This window comes from Aphelocoma coerulescens, chromosome 7, assembly GCF_041296385.1.
Source record: "Aphelocoma coerulescens isolate FSJ_1873_10779 chromosome 7, UR_Acoe_1.0, whole genome shotgun sequence".
Lineage (NCBI taxonomy): Eukaryota > Metazoa > Chordata > Aves > Passeriformes > Corvidae > Aphelocoma > Aphelocoma coerulescens.
In genome coordinates this window covers 38,747,008-38,769,333 of record NC_091021.1, presented here as the reverse complement: position 1 = coordinate 38,769,333, position 22,326 = coordinate 38,747,008, and the positions used below count along the sequence as shown (strand labels likewise).

At 53.4% G+C, this 22,326-nt stretch overlaps 1 protein-coding gene across 6 annotated transcripts in view; it reads right to left on the bottom strand.

The window, feature by feature from the left end:
* Positions 1–13,276, bottom strand: part of FMNL2 (formin like 2) — a 110,977-nt gene extending 97,701 nt beyond the window's left edge. For all 6 annotated transcript variants that reach the window (XR_011152065.1, XM_069021348.1, XM_069021345.1 and 3 more), the window contains exon 1: positions 13,058–13,276. Coding sequence is in view for 5 of the 6 variants with exons in the window: in XM_069021348.1 (XP_068877449.1) it covers positions 13,058–13,174 (117 nt within the window). In the remaining variant the exon portion in view is untranslated. The remainder of the gene's footprint in view (positions 1–13,057) is intronic.
* Positions 13,277–22,326: the final 9,050 nt, after the last annotated feature.

Here is a 22,326-nt window from a genome sequence, read left to right as displayed (position 1 = left end):
CTCAGCTGCCAGACCAGGGAAGTGCAGCAGTGACGGAACAGGGAAATGCCCCCTCCTTAAATCACAGCAACCCCTGAACAGGAATCACGGAATTCCAGACTGGTTTGGGATGGAGGAGCCCTTAAAGCTCATCCCATCCCACCCCTGCCATGGGCAGGGACACCTCCCACTGTCCCAGGCTGCTCCAGCCCCAATGTCCAGCCTGGCCTTGGACCCTGCCAGGGATCCAGGGGCAGCCACAGCTTCTCTGAGAATTCCATCCCAGGGTTTCCCCACGCTCCCAGCCAGGAATTCCTTCCCAGTATCCCACCTAAAGCTACCCTTGCCACTGGCAACACTTCCCACAGCCACTCTTGTGCATCTCAGCACAGCATTCCAGCCAGGATTTCCTCCAGCAAGTCAGGGGTGGCTGTGGGACAGCAGACCCAGCTTTTGGGGGTTTTTCTTTTCCCCATCGTTCCCATTTTGATGGATTTCCATCCCACATTACCCAACTGCTCCCTGCTGCTCAGACACAGCGTGCAGATCCCTCCCTCCTCCACCCCGAGCACACAAACACCACAGTTCAGCCTCCTACTAACGCAGAAGAAGTTAAACCCTGCTCCCTAATGAAGCAGATTTGCTCGTGGCACGTCGATATTTCTCCAGCCACATTCCCTCCCACGAAGTTCCAAAGGCTCCCAGAGAACCGCGGGCAGAGCGAGCGGGCTGAGCTCCCACAGCTGCCCTGGGAATGGCCTGGAATGTCCCATCCCTGCCTGCCACGGAGCCAGGAACGGGGCAGGGACAGCACCACAAACACCACCTTTGCCAAGGAGCGACCTCCCCCCTTGGCTGGGCGCGATCCCTGAGGGAAGGACCCGCACAGACATCTCCAAGGATGGAGTCTGGCCAGAAAAATCCATAAATCTGCTCTTTTAATCACTGTCTGAAGCCTTTATCGTTGTTATTATTATTATTATTACTGTTATCGTGGTGCACTGAGATGCTGCAAGAGCTGCTGCTTCCAGCTCCGGGGAGGAAAGGGAAAGTTTTGGCCCAAAATTTGCTGATCGAGGGAAGAAGCAGAAAATGAAAAATCTCTGCTAATTGAAAAGATGAGGAAACAGCCAGAATTCAGCACCTTGGGGTCACTCCTGAGCACTGGAGGTCTGTGCATGGAGCTTCCAGAGGAAGAGCAGCCGTGCCCATGGATGTGGCATCCCCCATGGATGTGGCATCCCCCACGGATGTGGCATCCCCCAGCACAAGGTCAGCGCCGCTGGAAGCTCGGCAGGATAAGGCAGCCCCATTCCAGCCCTTAATCAGTGTTTTGGCTACGCAGCTCCACAGCTCAGTGAAGGACTCCCTGTTTTCCCTGGTATCTCTGTGGGAAAGGCCCTGCTGCAGGAAATCCTGGTGCCCCAAAGAGCTCAGACGTGGCTGTCCTGGGAGCCCAGGGATGGGTGGCCCTGCGGCAGACCCTGAGCTGTCACAGCAGGAACGTCTTCTTCACCAGGAATTCCCAAACCCACCACTTCTGAGCTGGAATAAATCCAAATCTGAATTTTTCCAGTGTTAAAGAGGGAAGGAGCTTTTCTTCTTCCACATCTTTTCTGGGAAATATTTTGGCACAGCAGCAGCAGCTGGGACATGGTACCCAAATAAACCTGTAGGTTAAACTTAAAATATTATAACAGGCATTGTTTGTAATGCTTCAGTGCCTCTGTACATTTATTTATGTACTGTCTGGGCTGTTCCAATACCAGAACAAGAAACACAAGTGACACTCGGGTTCTTGCACCTCAAGTATCCCCAAGCACTTCCTCGGAGCACCTCAAACAATTCTAACAATTCCAACAATTCCCTGAATGCCTCACAAGTACATCGGGGCTGTTTTCACTCCACTTGCTGAACAGAAGGGATAATTCACCTTTAACAAAGATCTGCCATCAGACAGAAAATAAACACGAGCAAAACCAAACAAACAATAGCTCTGAGCTTTCCAAATAAAATTCCTTTTCCCTTTCAGTTGTGCAACCTTTTGTCCCCGAGCCAGCAGAGAATTCACTGCCAGAGAAGAATTTCATGCTTAATCAATTTTTGCCTCGCTGGTGTTTGCAGGTATCCCAGTTCCTCCTCTTCCCTGCAAATCCAGCTCAGGATACCTTGGATCTGCCATATCCAAGGGTGCAGGAGAAAACTGAGGGCTGGTTTTCCTGCCCTCTGGAACAAGGAATTCATTTGCATCCCCCTCGCTGCTGAGGGAACAGGGATCCTGGTGTTCAGCAGGGAAGGACTCAGCTCATGGGAACTCTTGCACAATTTCTTTTATGATCTAATTGAAGCACTTAAATGTGACATAATCATTCCCTAGCACGGAGGAAGCCCACCTGCCTTCTGCTCAGAACAGGCTGGATTTCCAGGAATAGGCACAGATTTATTTCTGGAAAACACCTCTTGCTCCCTTACCAAGTGATGGCCAACAAAGGCAGAGCTGGGAATGGTCCCAAAGCTTCTGCAGAGTCAGAGTGAGCAAGAGATGCCTCAGACAGGAGAAAAGGTCACCAGTCACACACCTGACCCTGTAAGCCCTGTGTGGGCTGAGCTGAAAGGTCATTCCCCTCTAATCCGTGCACAGTCTGAGACTCAGCTTCCCAAATTCCTCTTCCCCCGTTCTTCTGCCATTTGATCCGGGTCAGCTGAATCTCCCACTTCTCCTGGGTGTGGTCAGCACAGTAACAAGGAGAACACCCTTGACCATCCCAGGCCTCACAGGGTCTCATATTAAAGGAGTCAAAAACCAAAATTTAAGAAGCAAAGCGTTTTCCCCACAGTGTTTTGTGCACTTCATTCGTCTGCTCAGGTACAGAACCGTGGAATACCAGGATGCTTTGGGTTGGGAGGGACCTTCAAGCCCATCCCATGCCACCCCTGCCATGGGCAGGGATATTTCCACTATCCCAGGCTGCTCCAAGCCCCTCTCACTCCTCACCTTCCTCCACAGCACCGCCAGAGGCTCCTGAAAAATTCATGGCTAAAAAACGCCTGTCAAGCACAGAAGTTCTTGTTTCACTTAGCAAAAGGAACACCGTGCATTTGCCACACTCAGATACTCATTTAGATGATCAAGAGAACAGGAATCTGCAGCTGAAGCTCTGACACGGAGCAGAGCTGAGCTCTCAGACACGACTCCCCGCGAGCGGATCACCGGGAAGCCCTGACAGCTCCCAGACTGTTTCAGGAAGCTGCAGTTCTCAGCCAACAGCTCACAGCCATCCACCCGAGCTACCTGTGAGCAGCTGCTATCACACAAGGATCAAATTAATTACCAAACACTTCCTGGCTCAATCCGTGGAGCTTTAACAATTATCCCGACGTCAAATGGATTCCAGTTACCCGGAGAGAGTTGTGCCCACACCTGGCACCAGCGCCATGGAAAATCACTCCTGAGCCAAAGGTCTTTGTAGGGATGGCATGGCCAACCCTACAGTCCCCTAAAAGTGTGACTGCACTGTTCAATCTGTTTTCCATCAGCTTCCCAATCAAACTCCTTGTGCCATAATTCACCCCGATGCCAACCAGCGCCGTGTCCCTGCTGCCCACGGAGGGGGAATAACAAATGTAATTAATAATTATTTACATCTCCAGCTTTAGGCTTCTTATATCTGAGAGGAGAGACAAATTCAACGCTCACCCAGGGTCCCTGTGAGAGTGCACGGGCACACAGAGGCTCCCCCACACACTCTCAACATCAAAGCTGCTGTTTGAGCAGGCTTTAAGTTAAATATTTGTGATAGTTAATTTATTTGATCATCTGCACTTGCAAGGCTCAGAGCTGGGCAGAGAGGCCTTTGAAGCACTCCCAAACACACTAAATTATTGGGAACCTGTGTCAGGAAAGTGCTGCATAAACTCAGCCAAGCCATTCCCATCACCTCCCAGACCCTCTGGGTAACGGTGCCACCCACCCAGCTCCAAACCTGCCCCACGTGGGCCTGGGATAGTTCTCTGTCCTTTGGAAAGCAGGACAAGGGGAATCGCAGGGGGACACGCCAGGATGTTGGATGGATGAACAGCCAGGATTTCTGGATCGAACAATTTGCTTCTTCATTGTAATTACTGGCTTCTGAAAGACTTCAGCAACTTTGCCAATTTGTACAACCCTCTATTCTCTGCTTTTGGCCTCCACTGTGCAGTCATTTCACAGACAAACAAGGAACAGATGTACAATCTAGAGCTGCCCCAAGTCCTTTTATAGTAAAGGATTTCTGGCCAAATAATATATATTAAAAAGAAGGGGGAAAAAAAAAAAAAGAATTTTTGTATTTTTTAAGGCATCTCTCACAACACCCAAACACACATTAAAAAATCTAAAATTTCTTCGTATGATTCTGGAAGGCTCAGGAATATTCTGTCCTGGAGCAAATCCTGCCCTTGGCCAACACCCACGTGGAGAGAGCGGCTGGAGCTGCCCACAAACTCTGGGGACAGCAAGGGCAGCCCTGGGGGCTCCTGCTGCCAGCACCAACCCCTTCTGCCCCTGGGCCACCAGCACACAGCTTCTGCAAGGGCAGGAGGCTGGAGCTACAGAATTCCAGAGAGGTTTGGGATGGAAGGGACACTAAGGATTATCCAGTGCCATGGGCAGGGACACCTCCCACTGTCCCAGGCTGCTCCAAGCCCCAATGTCCAGCTTGGCCTTGGACACTTCCAGGGATCCAGGGATGCCACAGCTGCTCTGGAATTCTATTCCAGCCCCTCCCCACCCTCCCAGCCAGGAACTCCTTCCCAATCTCCCATCCAGCCCTGCCCTCTGGCAGTGGGAAGCCATTCCCTGTGTCCCGTCCCTCCACAGCTAACACCACTCTGTGCTGCTCAGGCAACACGACGAGCGAAGTTGTAACCTCTGGGAGTTTTCCTATGGATCTTCCTGCCACGGGATCACTCCCTGGGGCCCAGCCCAGGCTCTGGAAGTGCTGTCCCAGGAGCAGGACAGTTCCCAGAGCCGCCGTGCCGAGGTGTCCCCGCTTGCCTCTCCAACGTCGGGAAGCGCCGGGCACGGCTCCAGCTCATGATCCGGGACACACAGCCGCTCTCAAGAGCTGCACTGCAGAGTCCTGGAGGTCCAGCATGGCCCAGCTCTCATGTGAGGAGCATTCATTTCCAGGACAATGCCCCTATTCTGGTGCTTTATGACTGTCCTCCCCAAATGTATGTTTAACGCTGCGCAGTCCCCGCAGACAAACACTTGTTTTGTTAAAGAGATCCCGGGGCAAACTGAAAAGCAGCACATGCTGGATTTCTGCAATATGTTACTGAGAGCACAGCGTACACAGGTTATACATTAGCCAAGTCTCTCTGCACTGAAACCCTCGCGAAAGGCGTTGTTTTGGGAAGAGGCAAAGCCTGGGACAGATTAATGCCTGTGTTTTCCAGTATATCCGTACGGAATTCCGTGCATCTTGGGTTGTTGGAATTGCAGAGCACATCAGGGTCAGAACAAGGAGTGCAAGTGAAACGATGCTCTGTTAAAACAGGGGTGCACATCACAGACCTTTCACCACCCACAGGTCACAGAATCAGGGAATATACTGAGCTGGAAGGGATCCACAGGGACGATCCAGTCCAACCCTGCACAGACCCCCAGTAATCCCACCCTGGGCATCCCTGGCAGCGCTGTCCCAGCACTCCTGGAGCAGCCTCGGGGCCGTGCCCATTCCCTGGGGAGCCTGGGCAGTGCCCAGCACCTTCTGGAGGAAGAACCTTTCCCTGAAATCCAACCTAAACTGGAGCAGAACTAACTGGGAACACGGCATTTCTCAGCAACAACGTGGGCGGGAGCACAGCCCCTGGGGCCAACTGGTGCAAGGGTATGAAATGATGAAAACCTACTCATTTCACTACACTGACCCTCCAGAACTGAAATCAGGATGTGATAAATGGGAAATTCCCACATTTTAAGCACCAGCAGCTCCAAGTGCTGGTACCTGACCAGCCTGAGCCCTTTGGCCCCAGGGACTCTGCACTGCTGGAGGCTCGGGGTAGAGATTTTCTCCAACCCAAATATGAATCAAATTGAACAAGCCGGTGTCACTTATTTCCCATACCGAATTCCCAGATGGACTCCTCCAAACAAAGAAAACAATAATTCAGCTGAGTTTGTCTAAAACGTGGCTGCACACTGCTCACCACGGAAATCCCCCGGCAGCCGAGCGGCCGGATCACCACCCCTGCCTGCAAGCACACTGCAAACTGCTCTGCTGGTTTTAAAGTCCAACCGTATGGTCACCAAAGAAAAGCCCCATTTACACCTCCCAGCAGAGAGGAAAAGCCCTCCAGAGCCACAGCTCCAGCCTCCTGCTGTCCCCGCACCTCCCGAGGACACGGAAAGGGACCGGGAAAACCAAGCCCTTCTCGTGCCTGGCTTGCTGCACGGGGAAGCGTTTTGATCCTGATCAGAAAGTGCTCGATTCAAACCCAAGAGGCAGCCCAGATGCTTACAAATACACTGGTGCTGAAGTGCTCTGCATTAGCATGTTCTGCATAATTCATGTCCTCGTGCCTGGGGAGAGCTCTCCAGTTGCGCTCCGTGCGAGGTCACGGTGCCACAACTCCAACACGGATTCCTCCGGGCACAGCCGGGTGCCAGCCTGCCCTGCCAGACCCAGGCCAGCCCAGGAGAGAGGCAGGGCTGGCTACGGACCACAGAATCCCAGAAATCTGGGTTATTCCCAGAGAAGCTGTGGCTGCCCCATCCCTGGAGGTCCAAGGCCAGGTTGGACGGGGCTTGGAGCAGCCTGGGACAGGGAAAGGTGTCCCTGCCCATGGCAGGGGACAGGAGGGACGGGCTTTAAGGTCCCTCCCAAGCCAGGCCATCCTGGGATTCTGTGCCTTTTCAGAGGTTGTGTCCTGGTGGTCCAGGGGCAGAAGGGGTCGGTGATGGCAGCAGGATTCCACAGGGCTGCCCTTGGTGTCTCTCCAAGGCACCAAAGTTAGGCAGGATATTGGGAAGGAATTCCTGGCTGGGAGGGTGGTGAGGCCCTGGCACAGGGTGCCCAGAGAAGCTGTGATTGCCCATGGATCCCAGGCAGTTCCCAAGGCCAGGCTGGACACTGGGGCCTGGAGCAGCCTGGGACAGTGGGAGATGCAAAAGCGGCACCAAACTCTCCTGACGGACATCACCAACTCCGACAACAGCTCGTGCAGCAGGAATTGCAACAAAACCCAAGGGGTCTCACATTCCCTGTGCCATAAATCCACAGTGGGCACCAGTGCCAGCCCTTTCACCCGGTCACAGCAGTGCTGGTGCCCCTGGAGCACAAACCTGCCCCAGGACCCTTCCCAGCCACTCCAGAAGCCCAAAGCAAGTGTCACAAGCTGTGGCTGGGTCAGCAAAGCAAAGCAAAACTGCCACCAGTCCCAGGGATTTTCCACCTCCAGAGGGAACACTGGGCTGTATTCATCCCCCCTTTCCCCACTACTGAGTTGGAAGAACAGCAACAGCCTGGAAAATGAACAGAAAGCTCCAAACTAAAAGTGTGTTTGGGGAAAAACGCAGGATTGCCTCTCAGTAACCTCCCAGTGACCAAACTAAAATCAGAAAGCAAATGTCAAAGGTTGGTTTCATTTTAGGATGGATCCTGAGCGAGAGATAACGAGGAAAACAAAACCAGCTACTCCTGCAGGGTCATTCACCCCCTCAGTGACGAGCTCCAGAGCAAGGTGACAGATTTAAACCACTTCTTCTGACAGACTGGGAAGGAAAATTCATTCATTCAGCAGGTGCTGGACTCCAAATGGGAGCACGAGTCTGCCTGGAGCCTGTTAATCCAGGGGTGGTGCTGATCCCACATGGAACACCAGCCCAATCCCCTCTGCAGCTGGAAGGAGCACCCAAAATTCCAGCAGGGGAAAACACTCCCCCTCCAAAGCAGCCACACAAGCACAGGACACGGGCTGGTAATTACCACAGACACCTTCACATGGATGTTTTATTCCAAAAGGGGTTGGAGTCTGTAAGAAGTTGCCTGAATAATTCACAGTCTTTGTCCAACAATCCAAAAATACAGTAAAAACACCAAGGTACTTTTGGAAACAGGTGAGGAAATCAAACATTTCGGTTTGGGTTTGTGTTCTGCTGAGTTTGGCTGTTCAGGGGGAGAAGTTCCTGTGCCCTTTAATACCTCTTCATGCAGCAGGAAAAGCTAAAGTGATTTTGTTTTTAAAATGAAAGCCTGCAGGCAGCCACCCGTGGCTTCAAGTCATTCAATCACCCATCGAAAACCCCTCAAGAGCTACTGTTTTATTTAAGACCACCTTGTAAACTCTGAATTTCATCTTGCACCTCTCCAATTCTTTCTTTAGCATCACCCATGACGCGGAGTAGTGCACAAGAGACCATCTCACACCTCGGGGCCAGCTTGTGCACAACCTTGCTCGTGGAGACAAAATAAAAACAATAAAAGCCCCTTTACCTCGCACACAGGGTTAAGGAAGCTGATGGAGATGTTTGATAAAGCTTCAATGCTCTGAGGAAAGAGGATGGTGCAGGTTAAAGGTAAAGGCAGAGGTTTTGCTTGAGCTGCTGTTGTTCATCTTAAGACAAAATTTAATGTGGAATTTAGAGGGTTCATCCCTCCACCATCACCCAGATTAATGGGATTATTTGGCATGGAGAAATGGTACTCAGAAAAATAAATGCATCTACATCAGCCCAGCCATTTTTTAAGGTTTCCAGGAGCTGCAATTAATTTTAGCAGGGTTACCAGCAGCTGAATACGCACCACAGCACCCTCGTATTCCAGACACTGCAAGGAAAAAATCACTTTTTCAAAAAACGTTCTCCTGTCACGTCTGGGTGGAAAAACTTACAAATGCCACCCCCTGACTGACAAAGCAGCTGGGCAGAAGTGTCACCACCCAGCACTGCTGTACATTTAACCCCTCTGAAATATATACATTTAACATTGTGATTTATCAGGTTGTTTCTTCAAGCAAAAGCGTCACTGCCCCAATCATTTCCAGGAGACCTCGTGGAAAAACCCCAATGGCAGGAGCCTGTCAAAGCTGAGGCCTCAACAGGAAACCCCACAGGTCTTTTTGAGACCTGAATTTTACAAATCTCCTTTTCCTGAAGATTCCTAAACCTGCTTTAGGGTCTCTCACCTTCCAGTACCACTCCCACTTGCATCAGGTATTTCAGAATCTCAACTGAAATCCATCCCAAGAGAATTCTGCTGAATTTAGGAATCACAACAAGGAATCCAGTGCCCCACCAAAGCAGGGAAGCTCATCCCATCCCACAGATATCTCCTGCAGCCATGCCGTGCTTCATAATGATTTGCAGACCTTAAACCATATATATATATATATATTTTATAAAACAATGCCTAACATATCTGATAGACAATGAGGAAGGGGAACAGAGAAACAGCTGGGAAGCATTAGGAGTTTTCACACTGAGCTTCCAAATTCTTCAGCAGGAGACACTCAAACTGCCTTCCCTGGGATGGAAAACGACGCTCGGACAAAATCCAGGGTGAAGAAGGAAATTCCAGTGGAAGGAAGATGTTCCTGTGGGCAAAGCAGAGGTGCTGCCCTGCCTCCAGGTAGGTGCCTTCCCTGGGGATGGCAGGGACACCTCCCTCACCCTCTGGCCAAGCCCTCCATCCCACAGCAGCGGGCACAGAGGAGTCCTTTGTACACCCAGATCCCACTCGGAGGGGTAAGAGGATATTTCCTGTTAACCTCACCGCAGATTTGTAATCCAGCAGTCAAATTATGTCAATCACAGCTCATTAGGCAGCGATTTCCCCTGCCAAGCCTGGCCTGGCTGCTTCCTCCAAACCACGTGGCATCTGCAAACGCACAGCCCCGTTCTGGGTTCAGGGAGACCACCCTGCTGCAGGAGCTGGAAATCCGGGATCTGCTCCCACGGCTCCCAGCAGCGGTGCCACCGCGTCTACGGACACTTCTGGCACCCTCGCTCTGCTGAGCTGTGGTTTCCTCTGACTGACCAGGGGTGGTCAGCAGAACTTAGGATTTATGCCCACGTGTCCAACACTGCCGAGGAGAAGAGAGCATTGGGAAAGGGACAAGGCTGGGATGTTCCCAAGGGGATGTGCCAGTGCTGCGAGGCTCAGAGCCAGAGCCGGGATACAACACAGGCAAATCAGGAACTTGGTGGCAAAACCACGCCACTACTTCCCTGGACTTCACATGGTTGTGCAACCCTGAGAGTAAAGGAATTATTTCACAGGAAAAGGGGAAAATTCCCATCAGTTTGAGAGGATGGAAGAAACAACACTCAGCTTACAGACTGAAACCCGGATTTCTCTTGAGTTATCCTCCACATTCTCCTCCTTGAAGTACACGCCATCAAACACATCTTCCTGGAACACACGCACAGACCCCGGTCCTCACCAGCACAGACTCAACATATGAACCGTGGCAGCACATTTACTGCAGCAGTGCCAAAAACAGCACCAGGAGACACAGATCCACAGGGAAAACCCTGATGCTACTGCCCAGCAGACCAGGAGGGGTGACACAGCCAGTGCCATCACTGGCCCTCCCGTCGGCTCAGGACATATTTGGGAACGCCGATGCCACAAGGAGCACAGATTTGAGAACCTCACCCAAAAAATGTGACCTGGAGCAGTGCCCATCATCTCCTGCAATTTATGTACCTCAGGGAGGATCAGGAGGCAGAGGGGGTCACTGTGTGTGTTCGAGGTGACCGTGCATGTTTGAGGTGGACAGACCACCTCACCTCAACCCTTCCTCAACACAAACTCCTTTAACAACCCAGCAAACACAAGCTGGCACGCATCCATCACCTCCAGGCACACCATCCCCTCGCTGAAGGGACTCCAGAGATCCTGGAGAAGCTCAGGACAGCATGTTTGAAGTGGAAAAAATAAACCAGTTGGTGTCATGGCACTCTCGGTGAAATCACAGCCAGCCTGTGCTCTCCTCGTGGTTTGGAGGGCCAGGGCCCCCTGCTCTGCATGAGGGGAGAGAATAAAACTTCAAAACAAACACACAGGAGGGACCTTCCCCACACAGAAACAGACACAGCCCTCCCAGTGTGAGGACTCGAGAGCTGCACACAGCAACTCAACGTGTTCATCAAAGTCCAAATCAGCCTTGGGAATTTCATTAGAGACATGAAAATTGGTATTGTCAGCACAGCCCGCCAGGACCTCGCCAGGGCTCTGAGTGAGCCAGCAACGCTTGTGCCAGGCTAATTTCTTAAGACAGCACATAAAATAGGTGAGATTTAGTCTTATAACCTTCAGCATCTCCTTCTTAATACTCGCTTCTCCTGACTAATCCTCTCTCCCCACAGAAAACATTCCTCATCGTTTTTCCCCTAATCGTTCCTTTCTCGCTAATCCCTGCACTTCTCCTGCCTGCCCCATTCTGGGGTTTGGCCAGTGGCACAGTCATCTCTCCCTCCGAGCCACAGAGTAAACAAAATAATGACAGCCTGGCAGTTTATTCTTTCATAAACCGGTCAGATATTTCCTGGAAGCCGCAGCAACACCAGCCATCCCCGGCTGGCTGCAACAACAGCATGAAGGTGATTTTTGGTGGTGCTTGAGCCCCATCTTGCAGCTTCTCCCAGTGAGAGAAGAAACCAACGGGAGCAAATCATCCCACACCATGTTTGTACAGACTGTCCACCTGCATGGCCGGCCTCTCCCTCCAGCAAAGCTGCAGCACTCGAACTCTGAGCCTTAATTGAAGTCCATCTTCTAAAACCAGAGGCCATCCACTGCTTTCCAGCAGCTCAGGCAATGACAGGCTGGGTGCTGTTATCTCCCATATTTACGTTACACGTTTCTAACACTTCCCCAAATGACGTCTCTGCCTTTTACTGATCCCATCCATCAGCCCTAACCCAAACCCACCGATTTCCTCCCGCAGACCACGCACGCACACGGAGCCGGGAGCCCTTCTAGTAGTTAAAGACGAATCCAGACTCGATTCCGAGCCATGTGCCGCCTGTGGGAGCATCTCCCGTCTCTAACACGACCCCGGGTTTCCCCGACAAGAGCAACGCGACACCAGGCTTTTTCCACTGTGCCTAATAATCGTAACATCTCACTCGCCATTTGGCTCGTCAGTGGGGGTTCCTGACTGAATAGGCTTATTCTTTTCTTAGACATGATAATCTAATTGGGTCTAACCAGAAATAATCCCCAACACACACCAGTTTGTGAATCCTCGCCCAGCGCCGGGAGCGGCTCACGGAGCGGGGGGGCGGCTCTGGGATGCGAGACGGGAATTACTCCGGCAGCTCTCGCCGTGCCGGGCTCCCGTGGCATTACAGCGAGCGCAGGGCATGGCACGCACATGGAGCTGCTCGCCCTCCTCCCCCAGCCCCTGTTCCACACGCAAACGTGGCTCCAAGCGAAAAAGGCACGGCAGAAGAGATGGGGCGCGACCATCGAGCCGCGCCGCCTGGGTACCCCAAGGAACCGGGAGGTTTGCCCAGGGAAGCGCCCAGGGAAAGCTCTCCTTTCCCGGAGAGCTGATCTCACACACCGAGCCGTCCTGCTGAATTGAAAACCCGGCAGCCCAGCGCCGGCCCCGCTGCCCCGCACACACCCGGGATGTTCCGGGGGGAGAAGGACCGGGGTGCCGCCGGTCCGGGGGGACAGGACCGGGGTGTCCCGGGGAAAAAGGACCGCCGCGTCCCCCGGAGGAGAAAGCCCGAGGTGTCCCGGGAGGCACGGGAGCGGGGTGTCCCCCCGGAGGAGAAGGAGCGGGTGTCCCCGGCCGAGCTCCCGCACCGCCCGCTCCCCGGGGCCGCCCGCGGGCTGCGCTCCGCCGGCGCCGGGCGAACGGGCCCCGGGATCCGCCCGGGCCGGGGCACGGCGGCCCTCGGGGGGCTGCCGAGACAAAGAGCCGCGGCCCCGTCCCGCGGGCGGCACCGCCCGGCCGAGCCCACCTGTGCCCGTCCCCGGCTCCCGAGCCAACTTTTCGCCGCTCCCCCCCCCCTTCCCCCGCCGCGCTCCTCCCCGGCGGCCCCTCCGCGCTGCCCGCAGACAATGGGGCCGGCGCTCACCAGGACCACGGCGAAGCGCTCCTCCAGCTCGCCGGGCTCGGGCATGGGCAGCTTCAGGGGGACGCTGTGCGCCCTGAGCTCCGTCTGCTGCGCGTCCACGCTCCCCGCGTTGCCCATGGCGGCCCCTCCGCGCTGCTCCGCGCCCCGCGCCGGGCGGGCTCCGCGCCCCGCGCTCGCCCTCTACCACCGCGGGCGCTCCGCGGCGCCGCCGCCCGTCATGGCTCGCCGCCCTCGCCCTCCTCCCCCCGGGGCGGGCTCGCTCCGGCTCCGGCTCCAGCCCCGGCTGCGGCTCCCCCGCATGCCGCCCGCACAAAGCCCCGCTCCGCCCCCGGCCCGCGGCGCCATGGGACTCGTAGTCCCGCCGCCGGCCGGGGGAGGGACGCGGGCGAGGGTGGGAATGCCTGGGAAGGGGTGGAAGAGAGTGGAAAAGGGGGGGAAGGGGGTGGCGGAGACCCCGCCGCCTCCATTTTGCCTCGGAGGCCGCGCTGGCACTGGCCAAGAGTGACTGGACACAGGGAATGGCTTCACGCCGAGGGCAGGGGGAGAGCGGAGATTCGGGAGAAATCCTTCCCTGTGAGGGTGGGCAGGCCCTGGCACAGGGTGCCCAGAGCAGCTGGGGCTGCCCCTGGATCCCTGGCAGTGCCCAAGGCCAGGCTGGACATTGGGGCTGGGAGCAGCCTGGGACAGTGGGAGGTGTCCCTGCCATGGCAGGGGTGGGATGGGATGGGATGGGATGGGATGGGATGGGATGGGATGGGCTTTAATATCCCTTTAAACCCAAAGCCGTCTGGGATTCCGTGGTCCTGTGGTTAACTCTAGACCTTTGCTGTGGAAAGCCATGCTCCTGCTGCTCACCAAAAAGGCTGTAGGTGCCCAAGGACAGTCCCCGCAGCCCACATCCCGAGTGACTGAAATCAGGACAAACGGGGTGATTGATCTCCATGGATTCACCACCCCAACAGATCCGTAACTGAGCTGAAGCCGCCTGGGCGTAATCAGGAGGTTCACCCTCCCCAGCGTGTCCAACCTGCCCATTCCTCAGGTGTTATCCCCCATTTCTTCATCGTTTCCTGCAGGTTCTCTCCAAAGTGGGGTTTCAGCATCCCAGGAATGCAGGGGCTGCATGGGACAGAGGAGCCTGGAGCCCTGACCCTGGGAGATGCCATCAACCCATTTGGTGACTGTGCTGTGCTCACATCTGGTTTAGTCCCAAGTCCAAGATGTAATTCCCTCCTGTCACCTCCACCACCAATCTATATCCCACTGTCCCCTATTAGCATTCCATGATCCTTCCAGGGAAGAACGATTTTCACTCAGCTCTCACCTTCAAGACAATACTCGTGCTGCTGCCCCTCCTGGAAATTCCTGGCCATGGAAATGATCCACATGGAGATTAATTTGGGGGGGAAAGCAAGAGGATAAGCATCATTGTTTGGAAGATGACCATTCCTTAATTCACATTCTCTGGGATAGGAGTTGTGCCAGAGGCACGGCTTAGGAAGCTGCCACAGAAGCGACGCGCTGGGAATCCTGTGTGGCAGCACATGCAATCCTGCAGTGGAAACCCATGGAAGTGACAGGCAGCTTTTCTCTGTGTGAGCTCTAAAGCCACTACTAATTAAATGTGCTCATTCCAATTAAAAAAAAGATGTGCTATATCCATAACTGGGATGGGGAGCGACACCTTGTCCTGGCTCACTCCCCACCTTGCCCACAGAACATCAGGACGTGGCCCAGGATCCTGAGTGATGCCAAAGGTGTGGATTTCCCACTCTGCAGGCTGCAGGAACAGCTCAGAATTTCATAAACTGCTTTGTTAAAAGCCTAAAAATCTTGCAATATCCTCCATGAACAAAGGTTTAAACCCCGGAGGGATCTCGGGAGTTAATAACAACGTCATTGTCGATAGTGAAGGAAACGGTAATAGATACTTTGCCTCGTGTCTTTTATCTAAGACCATCACAATTCTTTGAAAGATTAATTAGTTAATTAAGCTTCACAACACTGCTGTGAGATAAGGGAGCGTTAGAGTATCACTGATAACAGAGGAGGGTCAGGGAACAGTGACTGAAGACAGTCCCCAGCAGTGGATCCTTCTCTCTCCCAGCAGCAAATTGCCAGCGGGGCTTTCAATTACCTACAACGACAAACTGACTCCAGTGTGAGGAATCTGGGATTTTCCCAGTCAATGATTCCCATCATGGAAGCACTCAATAGTTTTCTGATGATCCTTGTGGGTCCCTTCCAACTCAGCATATTCTGTGATTCCGGGAATCACCTCAGCATTTTTACCTCCCTCTGGACACTGGGAGACCCTGGGGGACGGGGAGCTGCTGCTGGCCACAAATACCTGGGACAGGTTGGGAAAACTGCAGGATAAACTGGATTCCTGGGCTTCAGCAAGAAGTCAAAGGCAGCTCTAAATCCTGCTATGAGGCATATTCAGGTCAAAACCAGCCTTGCAAAATTTTTAATGAAATTAGGCATCCTTACACACAGCAAACATTTAACATCAATGCAGCAGAGCAAAGGAAAGAATTCTTTTAAAGGATAAGGTGATTTTTAAGCAATTTGTTGTTGTCTGTAACTGGGATGTCGACATTTGCAAGTGCCAAAATTAGTGTGGGTAAGTAAAAAAGGGACTTAGCTGGCTCGTGCAATGCAAAGAAATTATTCTGGGATAACAACTAATAAACAAGAGACCTTTGTTTTCACATCTATTTATTCAAATAAAATCAGCAGCTACACAATGTGCAGTTCCCAGAGCTCATCCCAGGCACCTGGGCAATGCACACCAGGTGATGCCACCAGGGAATTCTTTGTCTGCCTCGGGATTAATGGCCATACCAGCTTTGCAAGGGCTCCGTGCCACGAACTTGTGTGGAATTTCACTGGAGAATGAGACTGCTCAGCCTTTCCTCAAGGTCTGTTTGTCACCAGAATCTCCTCATAAAAAGCTGGAAGTTTGGGGACGAGTCATTCCTAAATTCCCCTGACCCAACTGGCCTGTTTGTCACCAAAATCTCCACATAAAGAGCTGGAACTTTGGGGCTGAGTCAGTCCTAAAATCCCCTGAAGCAGTCTGGACTTATTTATCTACAGAAGAACCTCTGAAGGGAAAAGATTGGTTTATGAACCCTCCTTTTCCCTGCTGCTCAGCACTTCCAGATGCATCCTGAGCTGCCATCTCAGTGGAGTTCCAGGTGATCTGATAAAAGCTGGAGAAGCTTTAATAAATAGCCAGGTCCTGGCTCAGCAGTGGCCAAGGATGTTTCATTCATAATAAAGATGTAGAGCACCCATAAAGTCCATCCATGAGCTGAGCAGGGCTCAGTTAAGGAGAGGTTATTGATTGCAGCTCCTGAATGCTGAGCTTGCCTAGGAGAGGGGGTTTTCTGTAATAAATGAAAAAAGATATAAAAATCACAGGCTGCTTTCTGAGGGCAGTCTTCTCAAGGAGAACGAGCTCCTGCAGAAGCTGCAGGGTGGAAATGCTCAGTCCCAGTGCAGCGAGTTATTAGGATCACAGCTAACCAGCCCTCTCATTTTCCTCTGTGTGCTGGAAATTAAATGATTAACTTTGGATCTGATTTCCTTGTGCCCTGCTCTGGCCCTGCTGACATCCTTGGGCGTCACTTCCAACACTGGTGTGGATCAGATGGAGCTCCACCAAAGCCAGGTGTGGTGTTGTTACCAATATCCCATCCATCCCTGCCCTCTGGCACTGGGAAGCTATTCCCTGTGTCCTGTCCCTCCATGCCTTGTCCCCAGTCCCTCTCCAGCTCTCCTGGAGCCCCTTTAGGCACTGGAAGAGGCTCGGAGGTCTCCCTGGAGCCTTCCCTTCTCCAGGCTGAACGTCCCTCCAGGTGTAAACTGAGTTTAAAGCAAGATGCAAAGCTGGGATGGAGAATGCCCAAGGAGCACCGGGATGTGAAGGACATCTGGAGGAGGAGCCCCTGGCACCCGCCCTCCCAGACTGGGGTGGTGACACCCCGGATCAGACGTGGGATCCCCACATTGCTGCCATCCCACTGGTGAGCAAACTCAACACGAGCGTTGTTTCCTGGAGGGGTTCAGCCCGGCTGGGAGCTCCTTCATGATTTCCCAGCAGGAAGGCAGGCAGACAAAACACAGCCTCAGAATTCCCAGCAAGGCGAGGAATTGCAAATGCTAAGGAAAGTGAGATAATGGAGCAGAAAACAGGGCTAGGGAAGGAGTCAATATTTAATAGAGCTGCAATGTGAGAGCAGAGCAGCACCGAGATGGAGAGGCTGGAGGAGATGTTGGCTGTAAAAACTGCCAAAAGATCCTTCTCCCTGTTTCCCCTGAGGAATGGAGGGGCTGCAGCTCAGCCCTCAGCTGGCCCGTGGCTCCAAAGGGCAGTGGGGACAATGCCAGCCCTTGTCCCCGTGGCAGGAGGACAGCGCCGGGTGCTTCCACGTGGGCCTCGCACACCAACGCCCCACAAGTTTCCATTGTTTTCCCACCAAAGGCTCTCGACAAAGAACTCCCAGGGATGCTTAGGCAGAAGGAATAAAATGAATTTGATTTTTCCAGCTGATAGAAGCTGTTCAGAGGCCTTAAATGGGTTTCAGAACTCACGAGAAAAATATGGATCTCAATTTACAGGGCTGATTAATAACATTTGTCTCCCAGCAAGGCAGCGGGAGGGGGAGGATTTGCCAGAGCAGGAGTTGTGCAGTCACTGGGAACACCTTTTGCAGACCTTTAAATCACATTTCCAATGTCACCAGCTCCCTTCAGTGCTGGTGAAAACTCCCAGCAGAGCTGAGATCCCACCTCAGCCCACACTTCCCATGTAACTGGTGTCCCTGGGATGCTCCTTGGGCACAGGGGCAAGGCAGTGGGAAGCCATTCCCTGTGTCCTGTCACTCCAGGCCCTGTGGAGTCTCGCTCCATCGTACCTGCAGGCTCCCTGCAGGCACTGGAAGGCCATGATTAGGTCACTCCAGAGCCTCTCTTCTCCAGGGATCTGCAAGGTTTTGTTCCAATGCTAAATTAAACAGAAGGCCGGCGATGCAGGTTTTCCCATAAAACAAACATTTCCCCTTCCCAACCAACTCTGAACATCTCCACTCCTGTTCCAGACAAGGAGAACAGAAGTTCACCCTGAATTATTTACTGCCTCGTGGAGCGGGGCCGACGGCAGCCTGGCTCCCTTTGGCTGAACCCAGACAAGAGGGAAACGCTGTCGGATGCAGGGAGCGTGAAGCAGACTTGCTGCATCTTTAATAACTCCTTTAAGTAGCCAGCTGGGAGGCTTTGGAGCTACCAGGGATAAAACTTCCAAAGCCCTTGTCACCTTCTGGCCCATGGCACAGCTATGGGGATGGCTGTGGTGTGGTGCTACTGCCAGGGCACCAGCATGGCCTGGGAAAGGCACGTCCCAAACCCTCCAAAAATGCTGGTGGTGTTGGTTGGAGGGGGTTTGTGGGCAGCTGCAGGGCACCCTCAGCCTTAGGGCACTTCTGTGTGGGCAGCTGCACCCAGCAGAGTGACAGAGCACTGGAGATGAATCAGTGGTGATGGAGCAGACCTGGTGGAGCAATGGTGATGGATCAGTGGTGATGAAGCAGTGATGATGGAGCAGGCTGGGAGAGGTGGGGGAATATTCAGCCTGGGTCCAGAGAGAGCTCCGAGCCCCTTGCAGGGCCTAAAGGGGCTCCAGGAGAGCTGGAGAGGGACTGGGGACAACGCATGGAGGGACAGGACACAGGGAATGGCTTCCCAGTGCCAGAGGGCAGGGATGGATGGGAGATTGGGAAGGAATTGTTCCCTGGGAAGGTGGGCAGGCCCTGGCACAGGGTGCCCAGAGCAGCTGTGGCTGCCCCTGGATCCCTGGCAGTGCCCAAGGCCAGGCTGGACATTGGGGCTTGGAGCAGCCTGGGACAGTGGGAGGTGTCCCTGCCATGGCAGGGGTGGGATGGGATGAACTTTAAGGTCCCTTCCAACCCAAGGCACTGTGTGATTCCATGTCTGTACCTTGGACTCACAAGCAGAGGAACTTGCAGCGCCACTCTACAACAGAGAGCGCAGGTTTCCCAGACATTGGTAACATAATTAAAGCTCATTTCCCAGAAAACAGGACAGGGTGACAAATTGAGCCTGTTCTCTGCACAGCACAAAGCCCAGCCTAAGCCCAGACGTGCGTGCTGTGTGTGCCTGGTGTGTGTTTAAGCCACGTGCCCGCAGGTGCCTCCACGTTGGACCTGCCACCTTTTTAAATGCTTCAAAGGAAATGGAGCTGTTGCTAGAGCAAATATTTACAGATGGAGAGCAGTGGCTGCATCCCTTGGCTGGAGCCTGCGTGCTTGCATTGCAAATCGTATCATTCAGCCACAAAACCAGGCCAAGCCGGTAATTATTGTTTGGGATGTGAGGCAGGAATTGAGTGTGACCAGTGGCCATGCAAAGTGCTAAGATGTGTGTCAGAGAAAATGCTTATTCAGAGGGATTTGCAGCAGTGTCCTGGGATGGACTGCAGAGCCGTTTAACGGAGCCCTTCGCCATCCCTGATTGCTGCCGACTCAGCTCCTCTTTGTTTGGCTGCTCCTTGCTGCCCAGAACAGAGATGCTGCAGTGCACGACTGGGTGGGTGACCTCAGCCTCGGTGCCAACTGGATGACTAAAATGAACACAGAAAATACAATCCATTGTCTTCCCCCTGAAATGCCAGCTTTGTTCCACGTGGAGCTGCTGGCTTATCGCTATAACCCCTTCCCTGCTGCACCCGGGTTTAAACTGTGCTCCCTGCCCTTGCACTCAGTCACATTCCTAAAAATTCCTGTCAAGGCTTCATTTGCACCTGGCAAAGGCAGATCCACTGGGGTGAAAGGGGTGCAATGCCACAACACATCCTCCCTGTGCAGAGTATTTGCAGTTTGGTGCAAATCCACCCAGAATTGGGTGTTTTCATCTCTGGTTGTGGTTAAACCTGTGGGGATGAGCTGGAGAAATCCTTCCAGCATGGACAAAATTATCATCTCCACAGTCCTGATGAGGACTGGGCCTGGTCCCCTCCAGGAAACAGTACCTGTGGCTGGTTTTGGAAAGAGCAGGATGCAGCACAGGTGACAGCCTGGTCCATGCTGGGAGGGGCAGGATATCCTGGGATGTCTCTGGGGAGAAGCCCAGAAGGGCTGGTCACTCTGTGTCTGCAGGACAGGGAGGACCCTCACAGGGACAAGTCCCTCTCATTGTCAGGCACTGAAGAAAAGCTGGTTTTTGCTAATTACAGCAGGTGACACTTGTGTCCTACGAGCGTTGGGGTGATTCCCTGCTGGTTGGGAGCTCCTCCAGCTCCATCCCTCGGGCACAGCGCCCGCAGCCAGGTGCTGCTTGCAGGGACGGATCTGTGACCCGAATCCCCTCTGCTCTGCCAGCTCGGGGACGTGACTGTCAGTTTGGTGTTGAATTTTCCGAGTGCTTTAACACGTGTCTATCCAGATTGCTCCTAGGTCCCAGAGAGCACATTTGCAGCAGCCTTTCAGACGAGAGTGACGTGGGGGATGTGAGGGGGGCTGAGCTCGGCGTGTCCCTCTCTGAGGCTCTTGCTTATCAGATACACAGATAAAAGCTCTGTGTGTTGGATAAGCCAGGGCTGTGTTGACAAGGACAAGCACGGGATTAAAAGCAAGGAAGATCCAAACCCTACAAGAGCACACAAGAGGGAATCCCGCTCCTGGCAGGGGGTTTCCAGTGCACTGCTGCCCATCCATCCTCTCCTGCCATGCTCAGGACAGATATCCCCGTGCCCACCCCTTGCCCGTGCAGCTCAATCCCTACTTCTAGGGATTTGCTTCCAAGTGGGATGAAAGCAGCAGAGATTTTTGTGCATCCCAACCCCTCGAGGGCCGGGCAGGGATTGGCTGCTCCTCGCCCACCCGGCTGCTCCCGGCCAGAGACATCCCTGCCCCATGGCCATGCCACCACAGCCAGGTCCTTGTTTGGGAAAAACAAGTAAATAAACACCCAACCCACAGCAGAATCCACCCCGGCCGACTCCTCACGCCCTCCCTCTGTGAGAAGTGGGTTCAGAAGAGTCGATGGTTTTTCATGATGTGGGTGTGATTAATGAACTTAATCACAGGATACTTTGATCCGTCTCCTGTTTTTAAGGGATAGTAGAAAACAAGAAGAACTGCTACCCTTTGTGCTTTTGTAATTTTGTTAATCGTGGAAACCAGGGAGACTTTTGCATAGTCAGCACTTGCATGCATTATAAAATATATTTGCAAAACACAACAACACTTGCTTTCATATTCTGAAGCCAGCGAGCATATCCTAGTTGGCAGGGAGCTCAAAGGAAAGTTATGAAGACCCAAAAATCTTGCAGGAATTTAATTAAGCCCTAATCTTGGTAACACTCATACATATCTGCTTCCCCAGTGTCGTCTGCAGGCACAGCTGCTTCGCTGTTTGTGTCTCGGGGTCGTCTCGACTCAGTTCACTGCAGGCTCGTGGGCAAACCTGCCCAGCTGGGGATGGCCCTGCTGGAGCAAGTCCCTCTGTCCCCCAAATCCTCGAGTCCCTTCTTGCACACAAACAGGAGAAAGGACCTTTTTGTGCAGCTGGGTCCCCGGGGCCGTGCCGAGGTCCTGCACAAAGCGCTGCTCAGCGGGCAAAGCCTGCGGCTGGAAAAGGGCCAGGTTTGGGTCGTTTGTGTTTTGCTGGTGGAGCAGGGGCTGTGTGGGCTCAGAGGGGACACAGCTGTCACCTCTCACGGGGCACAGGCGTGTGCCACACCCTGCCCAGCAGCACCCACAGGTGCCACCACCGTCCCCAGTGCCGCCAGGGGTGGGTGGCACGTGCTGTGCGGGTCTCCAGCGTGGCTGAAATGCAGATCCATCCCTTCTGCCTGGCCTCACCTCTGCCTCTCAGCTGCAGCATTGCTTTTCAATAGGAAAAAAAAACCCCAGTGAGCATCCTGCATGACAATCCCAATTCCCACTGTCCCTGCCCTGCATCCCAAATCCCTCCAGCTCGGAGCACACGCAGCCCAGGGCTTCACTCCCTGAGAGAAGGAAAGACATTTGGGTGACCCCCCTGCAGGGATCCAGCAATGCCCGCAGAAAGCAGACAGGACATTATGTAAAGGGAGGAAATTTAGACTGAATTTAAAACTGAAACTCTTTTAATTAGTAAACTCTTTGCTGAAGAACCACTTCCATTGGTGGGGTCATGATTCCTCATTGCTTGAGGGATTTAAAACCAGACTGCTCTCTGCTCCAAAAAAGTGCTATAAGCAA